This window comes from Rhinatrema bivittatum, chromosome 8, assembly GCF_901001135.1.
Source record: "Rhinatrema bivittatum chromosome 8, aRhiBiv1.1, whole genome shotgun sequence".
Taxonomy (NCBI): Eukaryota; Metazoa; Chordata; class Amphibia; order Gymnophiona; family Rhinatrematidae; genus Rhinatrema; species Rhinatrema bivittatum.
In genome coordinates, this window is record NC_042622.1 from 182,870,786 (window position 1) to 182,888,800 (window position 18,015).

General features: G+C 47.4%; 1 protein-coding gene across 9 annotated transcripts in view; it reads right to left on the reverse strand.

Moving 5' to 3' along the window:
- Nucleotides 1–18,015, reverse strand: part of NF1 (neurofibromin 1) — a 527,350-nt gene that overhangs the window by 402,395 nt on the left and 106,940 nt on the right. For all 9 annotated transcript variants that reach the window (XR_003858146.1, XM_029611915.1, XM_029611920.1 and 6 more), the window contains exons 5-9: nt 9,572–9,678; nt 8,456–8,523; nt 8,142–8,217; nt 7,721–7,878; nt 6,889–7,062 (exon numbers count right to left, since the gene is read on the reverse strand). Coding sequence is in view for 8 of the 9 variants with exons in the window: in XM_029611915.1 (XP_029467775.1) it covers nt 6,889–7,062; nt 7,721–7,878; nt 8,142–8,217; nt 8,456–8,523; nt 9,572–9,678 (583 nt within the window). In the remaining variant the exon portion in view is untranslated. The remainder of the gene's footprint in view (nt 1–6,888; nt 7,063–7,720; nt 7,879–8,141; nt 8,218–8,455; nt 8,524–9,571; nt 9,679–18,015) is intronic.

Consider the following 18,015-nt stretch of genomic DNA (forward strand, 5'->3'; position numbering starts at 1 on the left):
AAACTGATCAAAATTTAACAATGAAAATCCACATAAGCAAACTAATTAGATCTGGTTTCCACAAGCTTCTGATTTTGAGCCGATTAAAACCTCTATTAAACACTACAGATTTCAGAACAGTTTTACAATACCTCATTTTCTCTAACCTTGATTACTGTTCATTACTTCTGGGTTTTCCCGACTAGTCACCTAAAACCCCTGCAAAATGCTGCAGCTGGACTATATTGTCTGGAGCAAGAAAATTTGACATTTATTTATTTATTTTTATAGACCGATGTTCAATTAGACATATCACACCGGTTTACAGAGTAACAGGATTATATAAGAATTAGGTTTCTTATTTTACATTGTAACTTCGTAACATCTGTAATAGCATAACTTGTGGAGGAAACACAGGCAACGATATAGATTATAATAAGAGCGGATCAACTTTGATTTAACTGTATAACATTTGTTGAGTAGCGAATAGTAAAACAGATTAACTGTATAATACAGAATGACAGTGTGGGACAGTCATGTGGGGTGAATGGCTCTTTGGGAGTTGTGGTCAGCTAGTTTGGACAGAGAGGATCAACACTGATTTAAATGTAGAACACTAATTGCATAACATAGGGTTATTGATTTCAATGAATTATTTGATGAAGAGGCATAGTGTTGAATTTGCAGATAGGAGGAGGATTCTTCTTAGTGCTATTGGAGGTGGGCATTAGGTGGCTGTTGGGAAGGCTTTTTTAAAGAGCCATGTTTTGAGGGGGTTTTTTTTTTTTTTTTTTTAAAGATTGGGTCGTGGGGTCCAGTCCGATTTGTGGTGGTAAGCTGCTACCGTTAGGGTGCGATCCCTTGTTGCGGCCAGGTGAGCCATTTTTGGTGAGGGTATTAGAATGAGTCCGGTGTTAGTGGAGCAGAGTGTTCTTTGGGGAGTGTGAAAGTGCAGGGCAGAGCTCAGTCAGTCAAACCTTTCATTATATAGAGCTTTGTGGATAAGTGTTAGGACTTTGTATTGTATTCTGTGAGGGATAGGTAGCTAGTGAAGATTTTTCAGAATTGGTGAGATCTTTTGGTGTTTGTGAGTGATCTTGCCGCTGCGTTTTGAAGCAGTTGCAGTGGTCTAAGGGAGTTGGATGGTAGACCCAGGAGGAGGGCATTGCAATAGTCGAGTTTGGAAAATAGTAGTGCTTGGAGGACTGTTCTGTAGTCTTGGGTGTAGAGAAGTGGTTTGACTTTTTTAAGAATCTGAAGTTTGAAGAAACCATCTTTTATTATTGAATTGATGTGTTTTTTTCATGTTAAGTTCATTAACTATGACTACACTGAGGTCTTTGACTGTGGTGACTATTTTTCCGTCCGTATAGGGTGTTGATTTGTTGGGGTTGAGTGTTGTGATGGCTTTGTTGTTTATAAGTAAAATTTCAGTTTTCTTATGGTTGAGGTTAAGTGACATTTGCGACAGTAGTTGTGTTATCTTCTGAAGGTGGGTGCCCCAGATTTTTAAGGTGTTTGCAATAGTCTCTTTTATGGGGAGCAGGATTTGAACATCATCTGCATATATGAAGTAGGTTAGGTTTAAGCCAGTTAGGAGTGTACATAGGGGTAGGATGTAAATGTTGAAGAGTGTGGAAGAGAGGGATGATTCTTGAGGGACACCGTGCGTGAGGGGAATTTGCTTGGATTCTGCAGTAGTTAGTCTGACTTTGTAGGATCGGTTTGACAAGTATGATTTAAATCATTTTAGTGTGGTGTTGCATAGGACAATTTCGTGTAGTCTGTTTAATGTTTCATGGTTGATGGTGTCAAATGCAGCAGAGATGTCAAATAGGATAAGGAGGTAGGAGTGTCCGTGATCCAGGCCTCTGAGGGTGTAATCTGTGAGGGAGAGAAGGAGCATTTCAGTGCTAAGTGTTTTCTGAAGCCATGTTGGGATAGAGATAGTAGATTCAGGTTTTCCAGGTGTTCGGTGAGTTGGCGGTTGACAATTTTTGAGGATCTTGGCTATGAAAAGGAAGTTGGAGATGGGTCTGTAGTTTGATGGGTCAGTTTTGTTGAGTTGAGATTTTTTGAGGATTGGTTTGACGATGGCACATTTGAGCGAGCCTGGGAATGTGCCTTGTTCGAGTGAGATGTTAACTATGTCTGCTATAGGTCTGGCTATGGTGTTGGGGATTTGTTTTAGGAGTTTTATAGGAATGGGATCGAGGGGGTGTGCGATGGGGTTTAGATTTTGGATGATAGTTGCCTCTACAGAAGACGAAACAGTCTCGAATTGAGATCAAGAGAATGTGGTTAAGTGTGGTAGTTTGGTTGTAGGCTTGTTAGTGTGTGGGTTAGTTGCGATTATTTTGGCAAATTTGTCATTGAAGAAGTGGGCGAGTTCTTCACAGGTTGTGGTAGGGTTTTCTTGAGGAGGAATTTTGGTGGTCAGTTGTGTCAAGTCTGTGACATAGGCAAATAGGGTTTTAGGATTATATTGATGGTCATGAATCTTTTTGGCATAGTAGTCTCTTTTGGCTTTTTCAGTGTCTGTTCTGTATATGTATAGTATGGTTCTGTATCTATCTATCTTTTAATTGGGGGGATGGGTCTTTTCTCCATTTTTTCTCGGCTTGTCTTCATAGGTGTTTGATGGTTTGTTTTTTTTTAACTCTGGAGTGTACCAGGGTGCTTTGTGTTTATTGGTAGCCTTGATTTCTTTTTTGATAGTTGGACATTTGATCTTTGCTACGTCAGAGTTAATGAGATCCATGAGTTTGTGGCGGTGTTTGCGTCTTTCTTGTCCAGGGCTTTTAGTTTGTTCGAAAGTATTTCTGTAAGCTCATTGCTTGTGCATAGTTTAGTAAATTCAAAGGATTTGTTACATTTGTTTGTCTCTGGGGGTGGGTGTTCCAGTTGTAGGTTGGTTTGGTTGAGTTTGTGGTCTGACCATGGGATGGTGGAGATTGTGGGTGGGTATGTATGCGATATTTGATCGTTGATGAATATTAAGTCTAGGGTGTGTCCAGACTTGTGAGTGGGGGTGTTGATTATTTGTTTGAAGCCAATAGCTGTCATGGTTTCTAGGAGGAGTTTGCAGGTTGGTGAGAGTGGTGTTGTATCAATGTGTAGGTTAAAGTCGCCCAGGACAATTGCAGGGGTGGCCATGTTGATGTTAGAGACTATGGTTTCAATTAGTGTGGATAGGTTATGTTGGAGTGATCCAGGTGGGGCGTATAGCAGGAGAATTTGAAGATATTTTGATTTGAAAAGACTTATTTCGATAGGAGGTGGTAGGTTGATGGGGTGGATCTTGAGATTGAGTTTCTTTAGAGCCATAAGTAGGATGCCGCCTCCTTTCTTTTTTGGTCTTGGTATGGAGAATATATTGTAGATTGCTTTGGGTAGTTGGTTAGTGAGGGCAATGTCTGTGCTTTTGAGCCATGATTCTGTTACACAGAGTATGTCAGGATGGTTGTCGAGTAGGAGGTCATGAATTATCGGTATCTTTTTGGTGATGGACTATGTATTGAGTAAGAGTAGGGTTATCACAGTGAGGGGTGTGATGTGAGTGTTTGAGTGGGTGGTGATTGTGATGAGTTTCCGTGGTGTGATTGAGCGGGTTGTTTTTATACTTCTGGAGGTCTCGCATTGGTTTAGTATTGAGGGTGTATGTTCAGGTTCCATGTTGGGGAAAGGGTATAGAAGAGGGTATAGGAAAGGGATGTTGGTTGGGTATAATGAGTACACGTGTGGGGTGTTCTCAGTTGGGACTGGTACTGGATTCAGGAGAGATGGGGGTCAGCGTGCGGTGCAGAGATGCCCTGGACCCTGATGGGTCGGCGCTGATTGTGCGGGCATGCTGTGCAGCCGAGGTGTGGGAAAATGGCATCTGCGTCTGTTGTATGGATCCTGCCTCTCACCACGGCAGTGTGCTCTCTGCTGTATCGGAGTTACCTTTTTTTTTTTTTTTTTTTGCAGTTATTAGCGGAAAGGGGTGTTTGCACCAAGGGTGGGGTTTCTTAGGTCGGGGCAGCACGAAGGGGCACACTAAGGGGCAGGCACCTGCCTTTGTCGCTGCCTCTGACGTCATCGGGGGCGGGCGGGACCTTCGGGCCGAGTGGGGGAGGATCGGCGAGAGGCGTCCTTGGGGCCATCAGCGGGCATCGGGAGGCTGATTGTTATGCATTGGCTTCCTATACAGTCAAGAATTCATTATAAAGTTCTAACAATAATATTCAATAACATTAACCTGAACAACAATCTACTTGGAATAACTTTTAAACCCCACAACCCCCTGTGATTCCTTAGATCACAGAATAAATGCCTCCTTGAAATCCTAAACTTAAGAGACTCTCACCTAACATTAACTAGAGATAGAATGATTTCAATTGCTGGCTCACAACTTTGAAATTCCATGCCAGAAGACCTTCGAACTTTAACAGATAAAAAGAAATTCAAAAGTGACTTAAAAACTTGGCTATTCAAAAATGCTTTCCACTTGACAAACTCCCTGTGACTCAGATATCCTATATATTTCTTGCAATTCTGTATATACTCAGCTCTGTCTTCATGTTTGATATCTACCGTTGTATTACCTCGGTCTCTATGAATGTTTTCCATCTTGTAACACTCATTAAGACTCCCCACTAGATTACCGATCAGATTATATAGTAGATCAACACTCCAACTCTACAATCCTTCATCACAAATTAATGATCCATAGTCCGTATACTATATTAACCTAATTCACACCCAGAGCTATAGCCAATCTTTCAAAATAATCGCAGTATCACTATTATTCTATACGTTATGGTTTTATTACCCTGTTCACTATTATCCTAGTTTACTCCCCTGTTTTATGTAATCGCATTCTTACATGCTTGTTATTGTTATAATGTAAACCGAAATGATATGTAACTTTGCTACATGAATTGCAGTATAAAAAAATGTTAAATAAATAAATAAATAAATAAATAAATAAATTATATTTTGTTTTATCTGTAAACCATTATGAACTAGTGATTCTCACATGGAATGACGGTATAGAAAACATTTAAATAAATAGAATGTGTGTGTATGCATGTGAGAGAGTGAGCTGTTTGCATGTGTGCTGGAGAATGAGGCCCTGTGTATTTGTGTACAAGAGAGAGAGAGCCTGTGTGTGTGTGTATGGGGGTGTGAGAGCCCATATGCATGTGTACATGGTGGTGTGCATGAGAGCCTGTGTGCATGTGTGAGTGTGTGGTATGCAAGAAACTGTGGTGTGTGTGAGAGCCTGTGTATATGAGAGGAGGGAGAGAAAGCCTGTGTATGTGAGAGGGAGTGTGTATGTTTGTGTGGTCCTCTTCCTCCAATCTACAACAATTTTAGGGTGACTAGAAATCAAAAGGTATCAGGTATGGAGAGTGGGGGATTTTTTTTCTTATTAGATTTAACTGATGAATATTTTTTGATATGTCTTGTTTTGAAATATTGTTTTGTTTTTTAAACATTTAAAAACATTTTTGATGCCCTGCTCATCAGCCATTTTGAAATATTTATTCTATTAGTATAGTTTCCCTATTATGATTAATGTTATATTTCTTGATTTTATTATTGCTTTTTGAGGAATGATGGTTATTTCTATTTTTCCATTGTTCTATTTTTCTATTGTTGCACTGCATACAGGTCTGGCTTCATGCAGTTTCCAATTCAGTTTTTGTTTGCACATTTCTGTTTATATTTTATTCTATATTTGGTGTCAATCCATCTGTGTTCTACATGTGTGATTGAAGAAACATATTCTGCTGGCATGAGGTTTCTGTGTAGGGATCTAGCAGCCTGGCTTATGTCTAATAGGAGGTGTAGTGTTTTAGAACCTCGTGTCATATTTGTAGTGTTGTCTTTTCAAAGGTAGGGTTGTTATTGCTTGAGTGCTATCATTTAGTGCTGTTTTGATATGGGAGGTTTATTTATTTAAAATATTTCTAGGCTGCTTATAGCAAACATATTGTACTAAGCAGAATACAATATAAACATAAAATACATCATAACAGGTTTACTATATTATCATCATTGTTCAGTTCACGCATGATTTTCTGAGGGCCAAGCCCACAAATGTATTTTACAATAGGCCTAAAACCAAATGTCTTTTTTGCAGAGTTTTTTGGTTGGCACCAATGCAGTGCATGTAAAAATAATATACATGTTGCTCTGATACTTTTACCTCTGAAGGCTATGAATATCTTTTTTTCATGTCCAATCTGTTATTATAAATGCACAGTTTTTAATTGTGTGTGGTGAGGGTTAGTGTGTAAAGTTTGTCTAGTGTGCTTGATATCTTTGGCACAGGCCTGGAGAGAGTGTGCCATACACAGCCCTCCCCCCCCCCCCCCCCATTTCCCACTTCTCCAGGGGGAAAATACTATGGAAATGTGGGAGGCAGGTTGTAGTGTTCCTGGGAGTGTAGCAGGGCTGCCAGCTTCCAAGAAATATCAGTGATACACTGTCACTTCTTTGGGAATTCTGACCCTTCCTCCTTTCCCCCTTCTGAAGCATTTCAAATCATCTGAAGGGCCAGACTCCAAGGGGACTCTCTGCCCCTCATGACCCTCTCGATGATTTGACCTGTGCTTTGCCTTTGGGGCACGGGTGGGGGCACCATCTCATCCCTCGCCTCAGGCAACAGATTACCTTGAGCCGCCCCTGGCAGAACATCCTTTATCGGACTTACTTCCCCACTGCAGCCTTACCCAGTCTTGCCTCTACAGATCACAGACCAATGTAGAGCACTGTGTGGAGCAGAAATAAATCTTTTGTACATATAAAGTAGCAGAAGAGCAAGGCACTACCAACAAGGCATCACCTGACACCTTAAAGCTGCGCACAGGGAGGGAAACTGCAGCATTTAAACGCAATCCATTTTTCAAGGGTGCTCACCTTTAGATCTATCACAACGGACTGTACAAGGTGGAAAATGACGGAGTGATCTTCCCAGTTGATGTAGGTGGATGCTTTGCAGAGCTTAACACTGGCAATGACAGCACTGTCAGTCAGCTGTCTGCTTCCACCATGCACAGCTAATGCCTTTCTAAGGTTTTCCAGAAACAACTTCTACAAAATGCAACAAAAAAAAAAACAACAAATTTAAAATCAAGTTTCAGGGATCAGAATTTGTAATGTTTTTCATACGCAGGTGTGTACCACACTGACAATGGCGAAATCTTAGGGCCAGACCAAAAAAAATGGAGATGCATGATAACCAGTGAGAAAAATAATCTACAAGAAGTATCATGGACACTTCAGACCTGAAAAATCTAGAGATTATTTTCCATTCATATTTGCAGCAATGGCTTGGCTTATTCCATACATTGTTTCTGAATTAAATTCGTAACTTCAAATCTCACTGAACTATATCTAATAACACCGTACTCAGAGGCAGATGTTGAGCATTAAGGAAATGTATCCTCAAGCTTTATAATGTCACTGGACATAAAAAGTGACCAAAGTCTTCTAAGATATGTGCCTTTTCTGTGATACGTCGCATAAGTTTGCAAATTGAAATCGACAACACATGGAACCAAAAATTCTGATTCACATTTGGCTCACAAAATCTAACAGAACACCAAATATCTGTAGATAAGATTGTGGGCGTTTGTTGGATTTTTTTTTTCCCCTTCTACATTTCTGTGTACACTGCAAGTCATGCCAAGGCCAGCAGCTGCATGGACACATGTTCTGAACATCTGCAGGGGCCGGGCTTTTCCCTCACCTTGTTCATTTTGCTGTCCTCCACCACATCTTTGGAGATTTCTTGTATGATTTCAGGACACAAGACGAGGAGAATGATCTGAAGGGGCCAAACCGCCGCTTTGCGTTTCGTGCTTTCAGCAAAGCTGTCCACCTGGTCAAACAACTTCTCTGAGCAATCTAAACCAGAGAGGGGAAAAAAAAAAAAAGGATGCCATTTGGCAAGCCGTTTAATCCAGCTACGTATGGCTCCAGGGGTAGCAGAGAGATTAAATAACTGACCAGCAATAAAATGAATTAATTTGGTTTATAGCCTCCCAAGGATGGCTATGTGTATTATGAAAGGATTAGAACTTACAGGGCCATGACATTGATTAGACAAAAAGCACTGCAAAAAGGTTCAAATTATTGTACAGATTAAAAGATAATTTGTTATTCCTTACCCGCCATATCAGCCTGTGGTCTCTGATACAGCTTTGTAAATTCATCTGGATAATTTTCTACCCAGTTCCAAAATGCCTGTACAAACATCGCAGAAAAGCACCAATCACCACAGGTACAAAACCCAGTTTTCCCTGTTTTGGGGCAAAGTGATAAACTGCAGTCTGCTAGAATAAAGGAGATTAAATAGTCTGGGAGTTTGTTTTGTAAGCAACAACAGATATTGCTTTTCTCTTTCCAATTCCAAGAAAGGAGCAGGCAATGGGTAATTTCTAGAGACAAGGAAGCATGCAGAATGGCAAATAATAATACGTACTTTTTCCAGACTGTTTATAACTCCCAGCTGAGCAACTTTCTTGAGAGATTTAAATTTAAACGCTGCCTCTGGGGGGGGAATAAAATTAATTAATTATAATAATTATTAATAATAAAGAGCAATCTTCCAGCCATCCACTGCGCAATTTGCAACACAGTGCAAATGAGCCTACCACTGTGCAGGTTACAATGTCCCTATCCAAAAGAGCTTATTTTCTGAGCCCTAATACTTGCTTACGGCTACAGCGCACCTCACTACTCCAGCAAAGCATTTACCATCAACTGCTATTTTTAAAAATAAGGTTTTGGACCACATGAAAATAAATATTGGTCCCTAGGTTAACATTTGTTCCATCTAAGCATTTTTTTAGCCCTCATTTGAGATGAATGGAAAGTGTATAATGAAGGTTTTGTCTGGGGATTTTTTTTTATTTATTTTTTTTTTAATGATGCAGCTCATAATAGGCTACAGGCACATACATCTCTACCACCTTAACCTGCAGTTTATTCCTCCTGTGATTCAGGACCCCTTCACTGACTTGTGGAATGTGAGACTACAAAGTTTTCTCCATCACCTGGTTTCATCCTTCTCACAGACCTCAAAATCTAGATAGATGATAAAACTTGCAACAGAAAAAAAAAGTATCATCGCAAGGGAAGAGTAATTGAAAGACAATCCTATTTCCTGGAGACGAAGGACACTGTGTGTGTGAAATTGTCCACATCTCCTTTCTCCCCTTCCCCCAATCAAGGATGTCCATGTTATCTCCACTCGGAAATCAAGCACAGTTCTAGATGTGTCAAAGTATCCCAAAATACTCACATACACAAAAACATCTGCTAACAGGCTTAGCCTGACTAGTGCCTTCCTTCTTCATGGTGCTGTTCATTTTATTCTCTGAACCTAGCCTCCAGAACAACAATGCAGCCACATCATCACATTTTAGCATTCAGAGTTGCAAGCAGCCAACAGAGTTTAGCATTCAGAGTTGCAAGCAGCCAACAAGCATTCAGTTGTACACTAACAATCATTTTGTTTACGTCAAGTTGCATGAACACAAGAGGACATCCATCTTGAAGGATTTTCATAGGGGCGACGTGTGTACAGTCCACCTACCCTGTAACAATCGTTTTAACTTTGCACAGTCCACGTTGATATACTGCATCAGTTCAATATCATGAATGTCAACGTTCTCTTCCGAGCACACGGTCAGTTCCTGTAATCTAAGATACAAACCAAAGTCACATTTAGGAAAACCACTGGATGAACTAAAGGCACTTATAAGAATGAGCTTTGAACATTTCTAGCTACACTGATGTAATATAAAAAAAACAAGGGGAAATTATTCAAGCTGTAGCTGACTTCAGACACAAGAAAGCACAGACCCAACTGAATTTCCAAATGTGTTAATCATACGATTACTTTACATCTCTTCATATAATATTTTTAGATTTCTGAAGATGAAAAACTACAAAAGTCAAATATGGCTAAACATTCTGGGAGAAATTCTGAACTGCCTGCCTTATCTGCAAAGAACATGGGCACTTTCAGCCACAGGAGAGAGGTCCTCATCAATAGAACAGCCACAATTATTAGGGGCAAGCTGATCGCTGCAAATGCTAACACACATCCAAACTCCTCCTGCATGCAGACATTTTTCCTTTTCAAAAAAATAAATAAATAAATAAATAAATAATCAACATTACAGCTAAAGAATGAAAGAGAGGCATGAATTGCTACACTAAGAATCAGCATTTAAAGTAACTTGGACCACATAATGTTATTCCACTAACAGCTACCCCATACTTTGTAAAACTGTTGCCAAATCATCTTTACTTTTACCTGTGTTTTGTTTACTAAAGGGCTATGGTGTGCCCCCTTCAGCTAAAGGAGGAATATGCCAGCATCATTCGCATTCTGCTAAGCACATACACCCAATCCAGACATGGAATGGCTTTAGCAGGAGAACATTTACAGTGTTATGATAACATAGATTAATGCATCATCCCCAAGATAAGTGGTTTCACCTAACAGAATATAGCTCATGGCTGCATTCTCTCTTAGGTCCAGTTTCTTCTTTAAAAAATAACCTACCCAGACAAGGAAGAGACACACAATCAGGGCTGGAAAAACCCAGAGAACCATGTCACCTAGAATTTGGCACCTGGTGCCTAAAATTCAGAAAAGCAAAAACAAAGAAAAAGGAAAAGGAAAAGAAACAAAGAATAAAGATAAAAAAAAAGAGCAAAAGAAAAAAAAAAGCAAAGAAAAAAATATCTTTCCCTGGCTCCTAAAAGGTATTGACTGGTACCTACGTTTTCTAAACATATTTCTACTCTTCCATATAAAACCGGGATGATCATAATGCCTCCCTTATGAATCCAATATATTATATTAACCAACATCAGCACAAAAAAGAAAATTATTATTTACCTGCTAATTTTCGTTCCTGTAGTACCATGGATCAGTCCAGACAGTGGGTTATGTCCCCAATCCAGCAGATGGAGTCAGCACAAGCTTTGAGGGGGCGTCACCCTATATACCACTACCCCCTCTGCAGGAGTTCAGTATCGAGTATATCAAAGCCCGAGTAGAAAACCCGAACCCCTTAATGGATCAAGTTGAAAAAGAACCGGCAACAACAACCGGGTACCTATAAGAACTAGAACTGTAAAGATCCTACCAACGGGTAGGAAAGGCGAAAAACACAGCAAGACAACCTGTGGGGAAACTGCGAAAGCAGTAAGAGCGGAAGCCGTAAGAAAACACAGCCACAGAAAAGAACCGAGCAGGCAGAGCACCCAGACGCGGTGGGCGTCTGGACTGATCCATGGTACTACAGGAACGAAAATTAGCAGGTAAATAATAATTTTCTTTTCCCTGTACGTACCTGGATCAGTCCAGACAGTGGGATGTACCCAAGCTTCCCTACATCGGGTGGGGTCCTGCGAGGCCTGCTCGTAGAACCTGTTCGCCAAGATGTCCAGAGACAGTAGAGGCGAGATGGAGGCGATAGTGCCTTGAGAACGTATGCAACGATTTCCAGGTGGCTGCTCCACCGATTGCTGGAGAAGAGAGCGAGCGGACCTCCGCCCAAGAGGCCGCCAGAGCACGTGTAGAATGCGCGACAATGCCGGGTGGGGGAGTCCGCCCCACCCCAATGTAGGAAGCTGCAATGCCAGCCGCAATGCCAGCCTTCAGCCATCTGGCAATCGTCGTCTTCGAGGCCTGGGCCCCGTTCTTGGGACCCGACCCAAGGACGAAGAGATGGTCCGACGGCCGGAACACACTCGTAGCCTCCAGATAGATACGCACTCGTAGCCTCCAGATAGATACACAGAGTGCGCTTGACTTCCAAGAGTCGTAGAGATTTCGGCTCAAAACACGAGAAGGACGGCAGTTCCACCGTCGGATTCACATGGAATGCAGACACCAGCTGCGGGAGAAAAGATGGAACGGTGCGGATGGAAACTCCAGAGTCGGAGAAAACGCAGAGAAGGCTCTCTACACGACAGAGCCTGCAGTTCCGATATGCGACGAGCGGAACAGATTGCCACCAGGAACACTGCCTTAAGGGTGAGATCCTTAAGCGTTGTACTACGCAGTGGCTCGACTCTAGGAGGGACAAGGATCCCGCAATGGAGACCGCAGATGTTTAATACCCTTGAGGAATCGAACAATACCCGGGTGCTGCAGTAGAGAATCCCCATCACACAATAGCGAACCAGGGCGGCCACCTGGACCCGCAGGGAATCATAGGCGAGCCCCTTGTCCACTCCCGCTTGCAGAAGTTGGAGGATCTGAGGAACAGAAGCCTCAGTTGGTCCCGTGTCCTGACCGGCAAACCACAACTCGAACACCTTCCAGCCCCTAACATAGGCTATCGACGTCGTCGTCTTTCGTGAACTCAACAGCGTGGACAGTACCGCCTTCTGGTAGCCCCGGCGCCGGAGGCGGCGCCTCTCAAAGCCAGGCCGCAAGACAGAAGAGTTCCGTGACAGATGCCCGAGTCGGATGGGTCTGTCGATCACCAGCTGTAGAAGGACCGCGAAGATCACAGTCCCCTGATGATACTCTATTCTGCGGGGTGTTCTGAAGGAGATGGGACGGCCATGGGAGCACTAGAGCATCAACTCCCTCCGCACCTCGCTCCCTCCGGCGACTGAAGAGACGGGGAGCCTTGGCGTTGTGCGCGGACGCCATCAGATCCAGGTGAGGGGTCCCCCACCGATGGACAAGCAGTTGCATCGCCCCGTCGGATAGTGACCATTCCCCGGGATCCAGTAGTTGACGACTGAGGAAATCTGCCCGGACGTTGTCCAACCCTGCGATGTGCGAGGCCGCCCGGCGGACCAGAAAACCGCTCCGCCCACTGCATCAACATCGCTGCCTCGAGCGCGACCCGCGGACTGCGAGTGCCGTCTTGTCGGTTGATCTAGGCCACGGTGGTCGCGTAGTCCGATAATATTGTCTGGTCTCCAGACGATTGATGGACCATTTCGACTCTTCCTCGGACCACGTCCCCTGCGTGGAGCTGCGGTCGCAGGCTGCCCCCCAGCCGACGAGACTGGCGTTGTTGGACACGCCGCGAGCCAGATTCGCCGGATCCAACCACCAGCGCAGACTGTTCCTGGCCACTTGCGGCAGAGGGAGGGTCACCCGGTAGTCCTGCGAGGGCGGTTTCCAACGGGAAAGGAGAGCTCGCTGTAGCGGCGGGAGGCGCGCAAACGCCCAAGGGACCATGTCGATGGTGGAGACCATCACCCCCAGGAGCTGCAGGTAGGCCCAGGAAGTGGGATCTGGTAACGCAGAGAACCGCCGTATGTGATCCCGCAAGGAGTGCGCCTTGTCCTGCCGCAGAAAAACCTTGCCCAGACGGGCGTCAAGCGCTACGAGGGCACGAGGAAGCTCTTGGAAAAATTCACCCCCCATTCGAGGGACTGCCGGAACTGTACTTCACCACCCATTCCAGGGACCGCCGGAACTGTACTACCCTGGTCACCGCCTTCTGGCCGTGGCAGAAAGACTTCGCTCTAACGAGCCAATCGTCCAGATATGGATGGCCTAGGGTGCCCTCCTTCCGAAGGGCAGCCGCCACCACTACCATGATCTTGGGAAAAGTGCGCGGGGCCGTCGCCAACCCGAATGGGAGGGCTATAAATTGGAAATGCTGGTCCAGAATCTTGAACCTGAGAAGGCAATGATGTTCCCGGTGGATGGGAATGTGCAGGTATGCCTCCGTCAGATCCCAGGGGGCGAGGAACTCCCCCCCGATGCACCGCCGCAATCACCGACCGCAGCGTTTCCATGCGGAACCGGACCACCCGGAGGGACTTGTTGACTTCCTTGATATCCAGGAGGGGCCTGTAGGAACCGTCCTTCTTTGGCACCACGAAGTAAATCGAATAATGGCCCAAGTCCACCTCGCGGGCGCAATAGTGCCTATCTCCCGGAGCCTGTCCAGTGTTAACTGCACAGCCCTTCGCTCGGGACCCGATCCGCAGGTGGAGAAGATGAACCGGCCCTGCGGAACGCGGACAAAACTCCAAAGCGTAGCTGTGTTCTATGGTGTCCAGGACCCACTGGTCCGAGGTGATGTGCACCCACTCCTTGTAGAATAACGCCCGCCGACCCCCAAGCCTGGGGACGACGGAGTGGGCGACCTGGCATCCTTGCGAGGATTTGGGAGAGGGGAGTCCCGTCCCGGGGGTGGAGCGTGCGGGCCGGCGCCCGCGAAAGGAACGCGACCAGGGCTGAGACCTGGGAGCGGAGGGCCTGGAGCCCGTCGGTCTGTAGTTCCGGTAGAAGACCGGTATCTGTCCTCCGGCAGACGATGAACCGCATTTTACCCCAGGGGCTTGATGATTTGATCCAAATCCTCTCCGAAGAGGAACTTACCCCTGAAAGGCAGGGAGCCTAGACTCAACTTGGAGGACGTATCCACCGCCCAGTTGCGAAGCCACAGCAAACGTCTGGCCGACACCACCGAAACCATGGAACGCGCCAGCACCCGAAACAGATCGTACGAGGCATCCGCCCCGTACGCCACCGTGGCTTCCATCCTATCCGACTGGGCGGCCTCCTCGGGAGGGAGGGCCTGGGACGTGAGAAGTTGCTGCACCCAGAGGAGGCTTGCCCGCTCGAAGACCTTTTTGAGGAAAACCTCCAACTTGCGATCCTGTGTATCCCGCAGGGCCGCGCCTCCCGTCACTGGGATCGTCGTCCTCTTCGTGACCGTCGACACCGCGGAGTCCACTTTTGGTACCCTAAAGAGGTCCAGAAAATCTTCCGGCAAGGGATACAACTTTTCCATGGCCCTTTCGACCTTCAGGGAAGCTGCTAGGACCGGATCCCCCGTCTTCGACGAGGTGACGACCGCAGGCGCTACAGGCGCGGGCGGATCCGGCGGCGGGTTGAGATCCAGCTCCTGGAGAATCAGCAGGATAAGGTCGTCCAGCTCTTCCCTCTGGCAGAGGCGAAGCGTGCGCGGATCATTCCCCTCCGGCGTGGAATCCGCCTGGTCCCAGTCCGTATCATCAGGGTCAGGAGCCCCCGGGTCTGGTGCCGCTCCCACCGGCCCCGGGAGGGGTCGGGCCCGGACCGGGGGGGGGGGGGGGGTGTTTGGGGGCCCCCACGCCCGTCAGGACGGGGGGGGGGGGGGCCTGAGAAGCAGTCGCCGTCCGAGGGACCTTAGCCGGGGGAGGCCCTGCCGGTGCGTCCAACCCCTGCAAATGTGCCTTGTGCAGAAGCAAAATAAATTCCGGGGAAAAAACCCCGGCCTGCCCGAGGAGGCCCCGGCCGAAGGAGAGGCCGTGGCACCCTGTCCCTGCGGACCCGGTTCCGGTACAGGGTTGGGAGAGAAGCCGCTACCGCTTCCCTATCCTCCAGCGCTCCCTGAGACCCCTCAGGGCGCTGTGGATGCAAAATGGCCGCCGTTCCCGCCACGAATGGGGGAGGGGCCTGCCCACGCTGCCCGGGCAAACTGGAAAGGAAGATAAAAATTGTCGAGGGACTGCGAGGTGCCCTCCCCCCCGGGGGGGCACCGAGCGCAAGTGTCGTCCCGAGAAATGCGGGGCCCCGGCTCCCCGCAGGCTGAGCAGCGCGACGGCCGCGGCATGGAGATCGCGTGTGAAGAACAGCCTCAATCAAATTCTTCAGCCTCGGGGGGGGGCCGCGAGAGAGCGCAAAACGGCGCCGCGGGGGGGCCCGATCGGCCTGCACTGCCCGCCGGAGGAAGCTCCAAGTGCCGCGGGGGGGCCTCCTGGCCACACAACCCCGGCGCCGCGGGGGGGCCCGATCGGCCTGCACTGCCCGCCGGAGGGAGCTCCAAGTGCCGCGGGGGGGCCTCCTGGCCGCACAACCCGCCGAAAACGGCCTGCCTGCCTGCCACAGCTGAGCAGCGCGACGGCCGCGGCATGGAGATCGCGTGTGAAGAACAGCCTCAATCAAATCCTTTAGCCTCGGGGGGGGCCGCGAGAGAGCGCAAAACGGCGCCGCGGGGGGGCCCGATCGGCCTGCACTGCCCGCCGGAGGAAGCTCCAAGTGCCGCGGGGGGGCCTCCTGGCCGCACAACCCGCCGAAAACGGACTGCCTGCCTGCCACAGCAGCCCCTGAGGAGCTGCAAAATGGCCGCCGGCAAGGAAATCAGCTCGGGGAGGTCGGCACCACCGACACCTGTGCGGCACCGGAGGACTGGAGAGCTGCAAAAGAAAGAAACAACACAAAATGCAAACTTACCCTGTCCAAAACGCAGCACAGGCAAGAGAGAGGACACAGAGGGTAAGGGAAACCCAGCTCCCCAAAAGTGTAAACTTTTTCAGTTTTTTTTTTTTTTTTTTTTTTTTAAACACAACAACTTGATCCAAGCAAAAAACAAATAGGCAGAGGCCAAAGTCGAAAATCAGTAAGAAAAGCACAGGGAAAATCCTATCTCAATGGGAGAAACCCAGGATACCCTACTCGCATCTGCTGGAGTCAGAAGATACTGAACTCCTGCAGAGGGGGTAGTGGTATATAGGGTGACGCCCCCTCAAAGCTTGTGCTGACTCCATCTGCTGGATTGGGGACATAACCCACTGTCTGGACTGATCCAGGTACGTACAGGGAAGGAGAAATTACTTACCTGACAATTTCATTTTCCTTAGTGTAGACCAGAGCTTTCCAAAGTGTGTGTCGCGACACTTTAGTGTGTCGCCGGCAGTGTGCCGGTGTGTCGCGCAAGCCCGGTGCACGTGACACACCGGCAAGTGGGAGCCAATGCGGCCGCCGGTGGACCTCATCCCACTGGCGGCTTAGTACTGAAGAATCACTGTGCTGTGTGCCGGAGACACGCAGCAGGAAGATCGGCAAGGCCGTGGTGGAGCTCACGTCACCACAGCCAGAAGAAAAAGGTGACGTCTAAACGTGCAGGTGCTCCTTCTCCTTCCTGCCCATGCGGCCCCGGAAGAAAAATATTGAAGGAGCCGCACGGGCAGGAAGGGGGAGGAGCGTCGGCCACGTGCAGAAGAGGAGCAGCGTTGTTGCTGCCAGCTAAGAAGAGGCGGCGGCGGCCCGGTAGCAGGGTCCCCACCGCGGATCAGCCGGAGAAGAGCAGGGCCGCCGCTGCCGCAGATCGGCCCGAGAAGAGCAGGGCCGCCGCTGCCGCGGATCGGCCCGAGAAGAGCAGGGCCGCCGCTGCCGCGGATCGGCCCGAGAAGAGCAGGGCCGCCGCTGCCGCGGATCGGCCCGAGAAGAGCAGGGTGGCCGCGGCAGAGCCCATCCTGCAGCGACCCGTGAAGAGGAGGCCCAGAGGTAAGAGAGAAGCTGAGGGCCCATAGAGAGCGTGTATGCGATGAGTTAAGAGATTGTTTGCGTGTATGAGATGAGTTGAGAGATTGTGTGTGAGAGTGAGGACCTGAATGTTTGCAGAGACAGCATGTGAGAGCCTGTGTGTGTGTGAGAGACAGCATGTGACAGTGAGAGCCTGTGCTTGAGCAAGACAGCATGTGGGAGTGAGAGAGAGCCTGTGTGTGAGTCTGACAGCATGTGCAAGAGAGAGACTGTGTATGAATGATTGTATGAGAGAGAGCATGTGACAGTGAGAGACTGTATGAATGATTGTATGAGAGAGAGCATGTGACAGTGAGAGCCTGTGTGTGTGTGTGTGTGTGTGTGTGTGTGTGTGTGTGTGTGTGTGTGTGTGAGAGAGAAAGCATGTGAGAATGAGAACCTGACTGTATGTTTGAGGGAAGAAGATAGATGGAGAGAAAAGAAATAGAAAAAAAGACAATATGAAAGGAATTGGCAAAAAAATAATAAGGGGGGGGGGGGGTGGAACAAAGAAGCCTGGGACCAACCGATTAGAAAACTAAGATCAGACAGCAAAGGTAAAAAAAAAAAATAATAATAAATTACTTTTTACTGATTGGCACATGTAATCTTTGGTAATGTGCAAGAGTAGCACTTTCTCTATGCGGATCTCACAATGTACGAGATCAACTTGGAGGAAGTGGAAACCCACGGGGCCTGCACAGAGGAGGCAGCAGAATGGGCTTCAGTGCCAATAGCAGCAATCAGCGGCA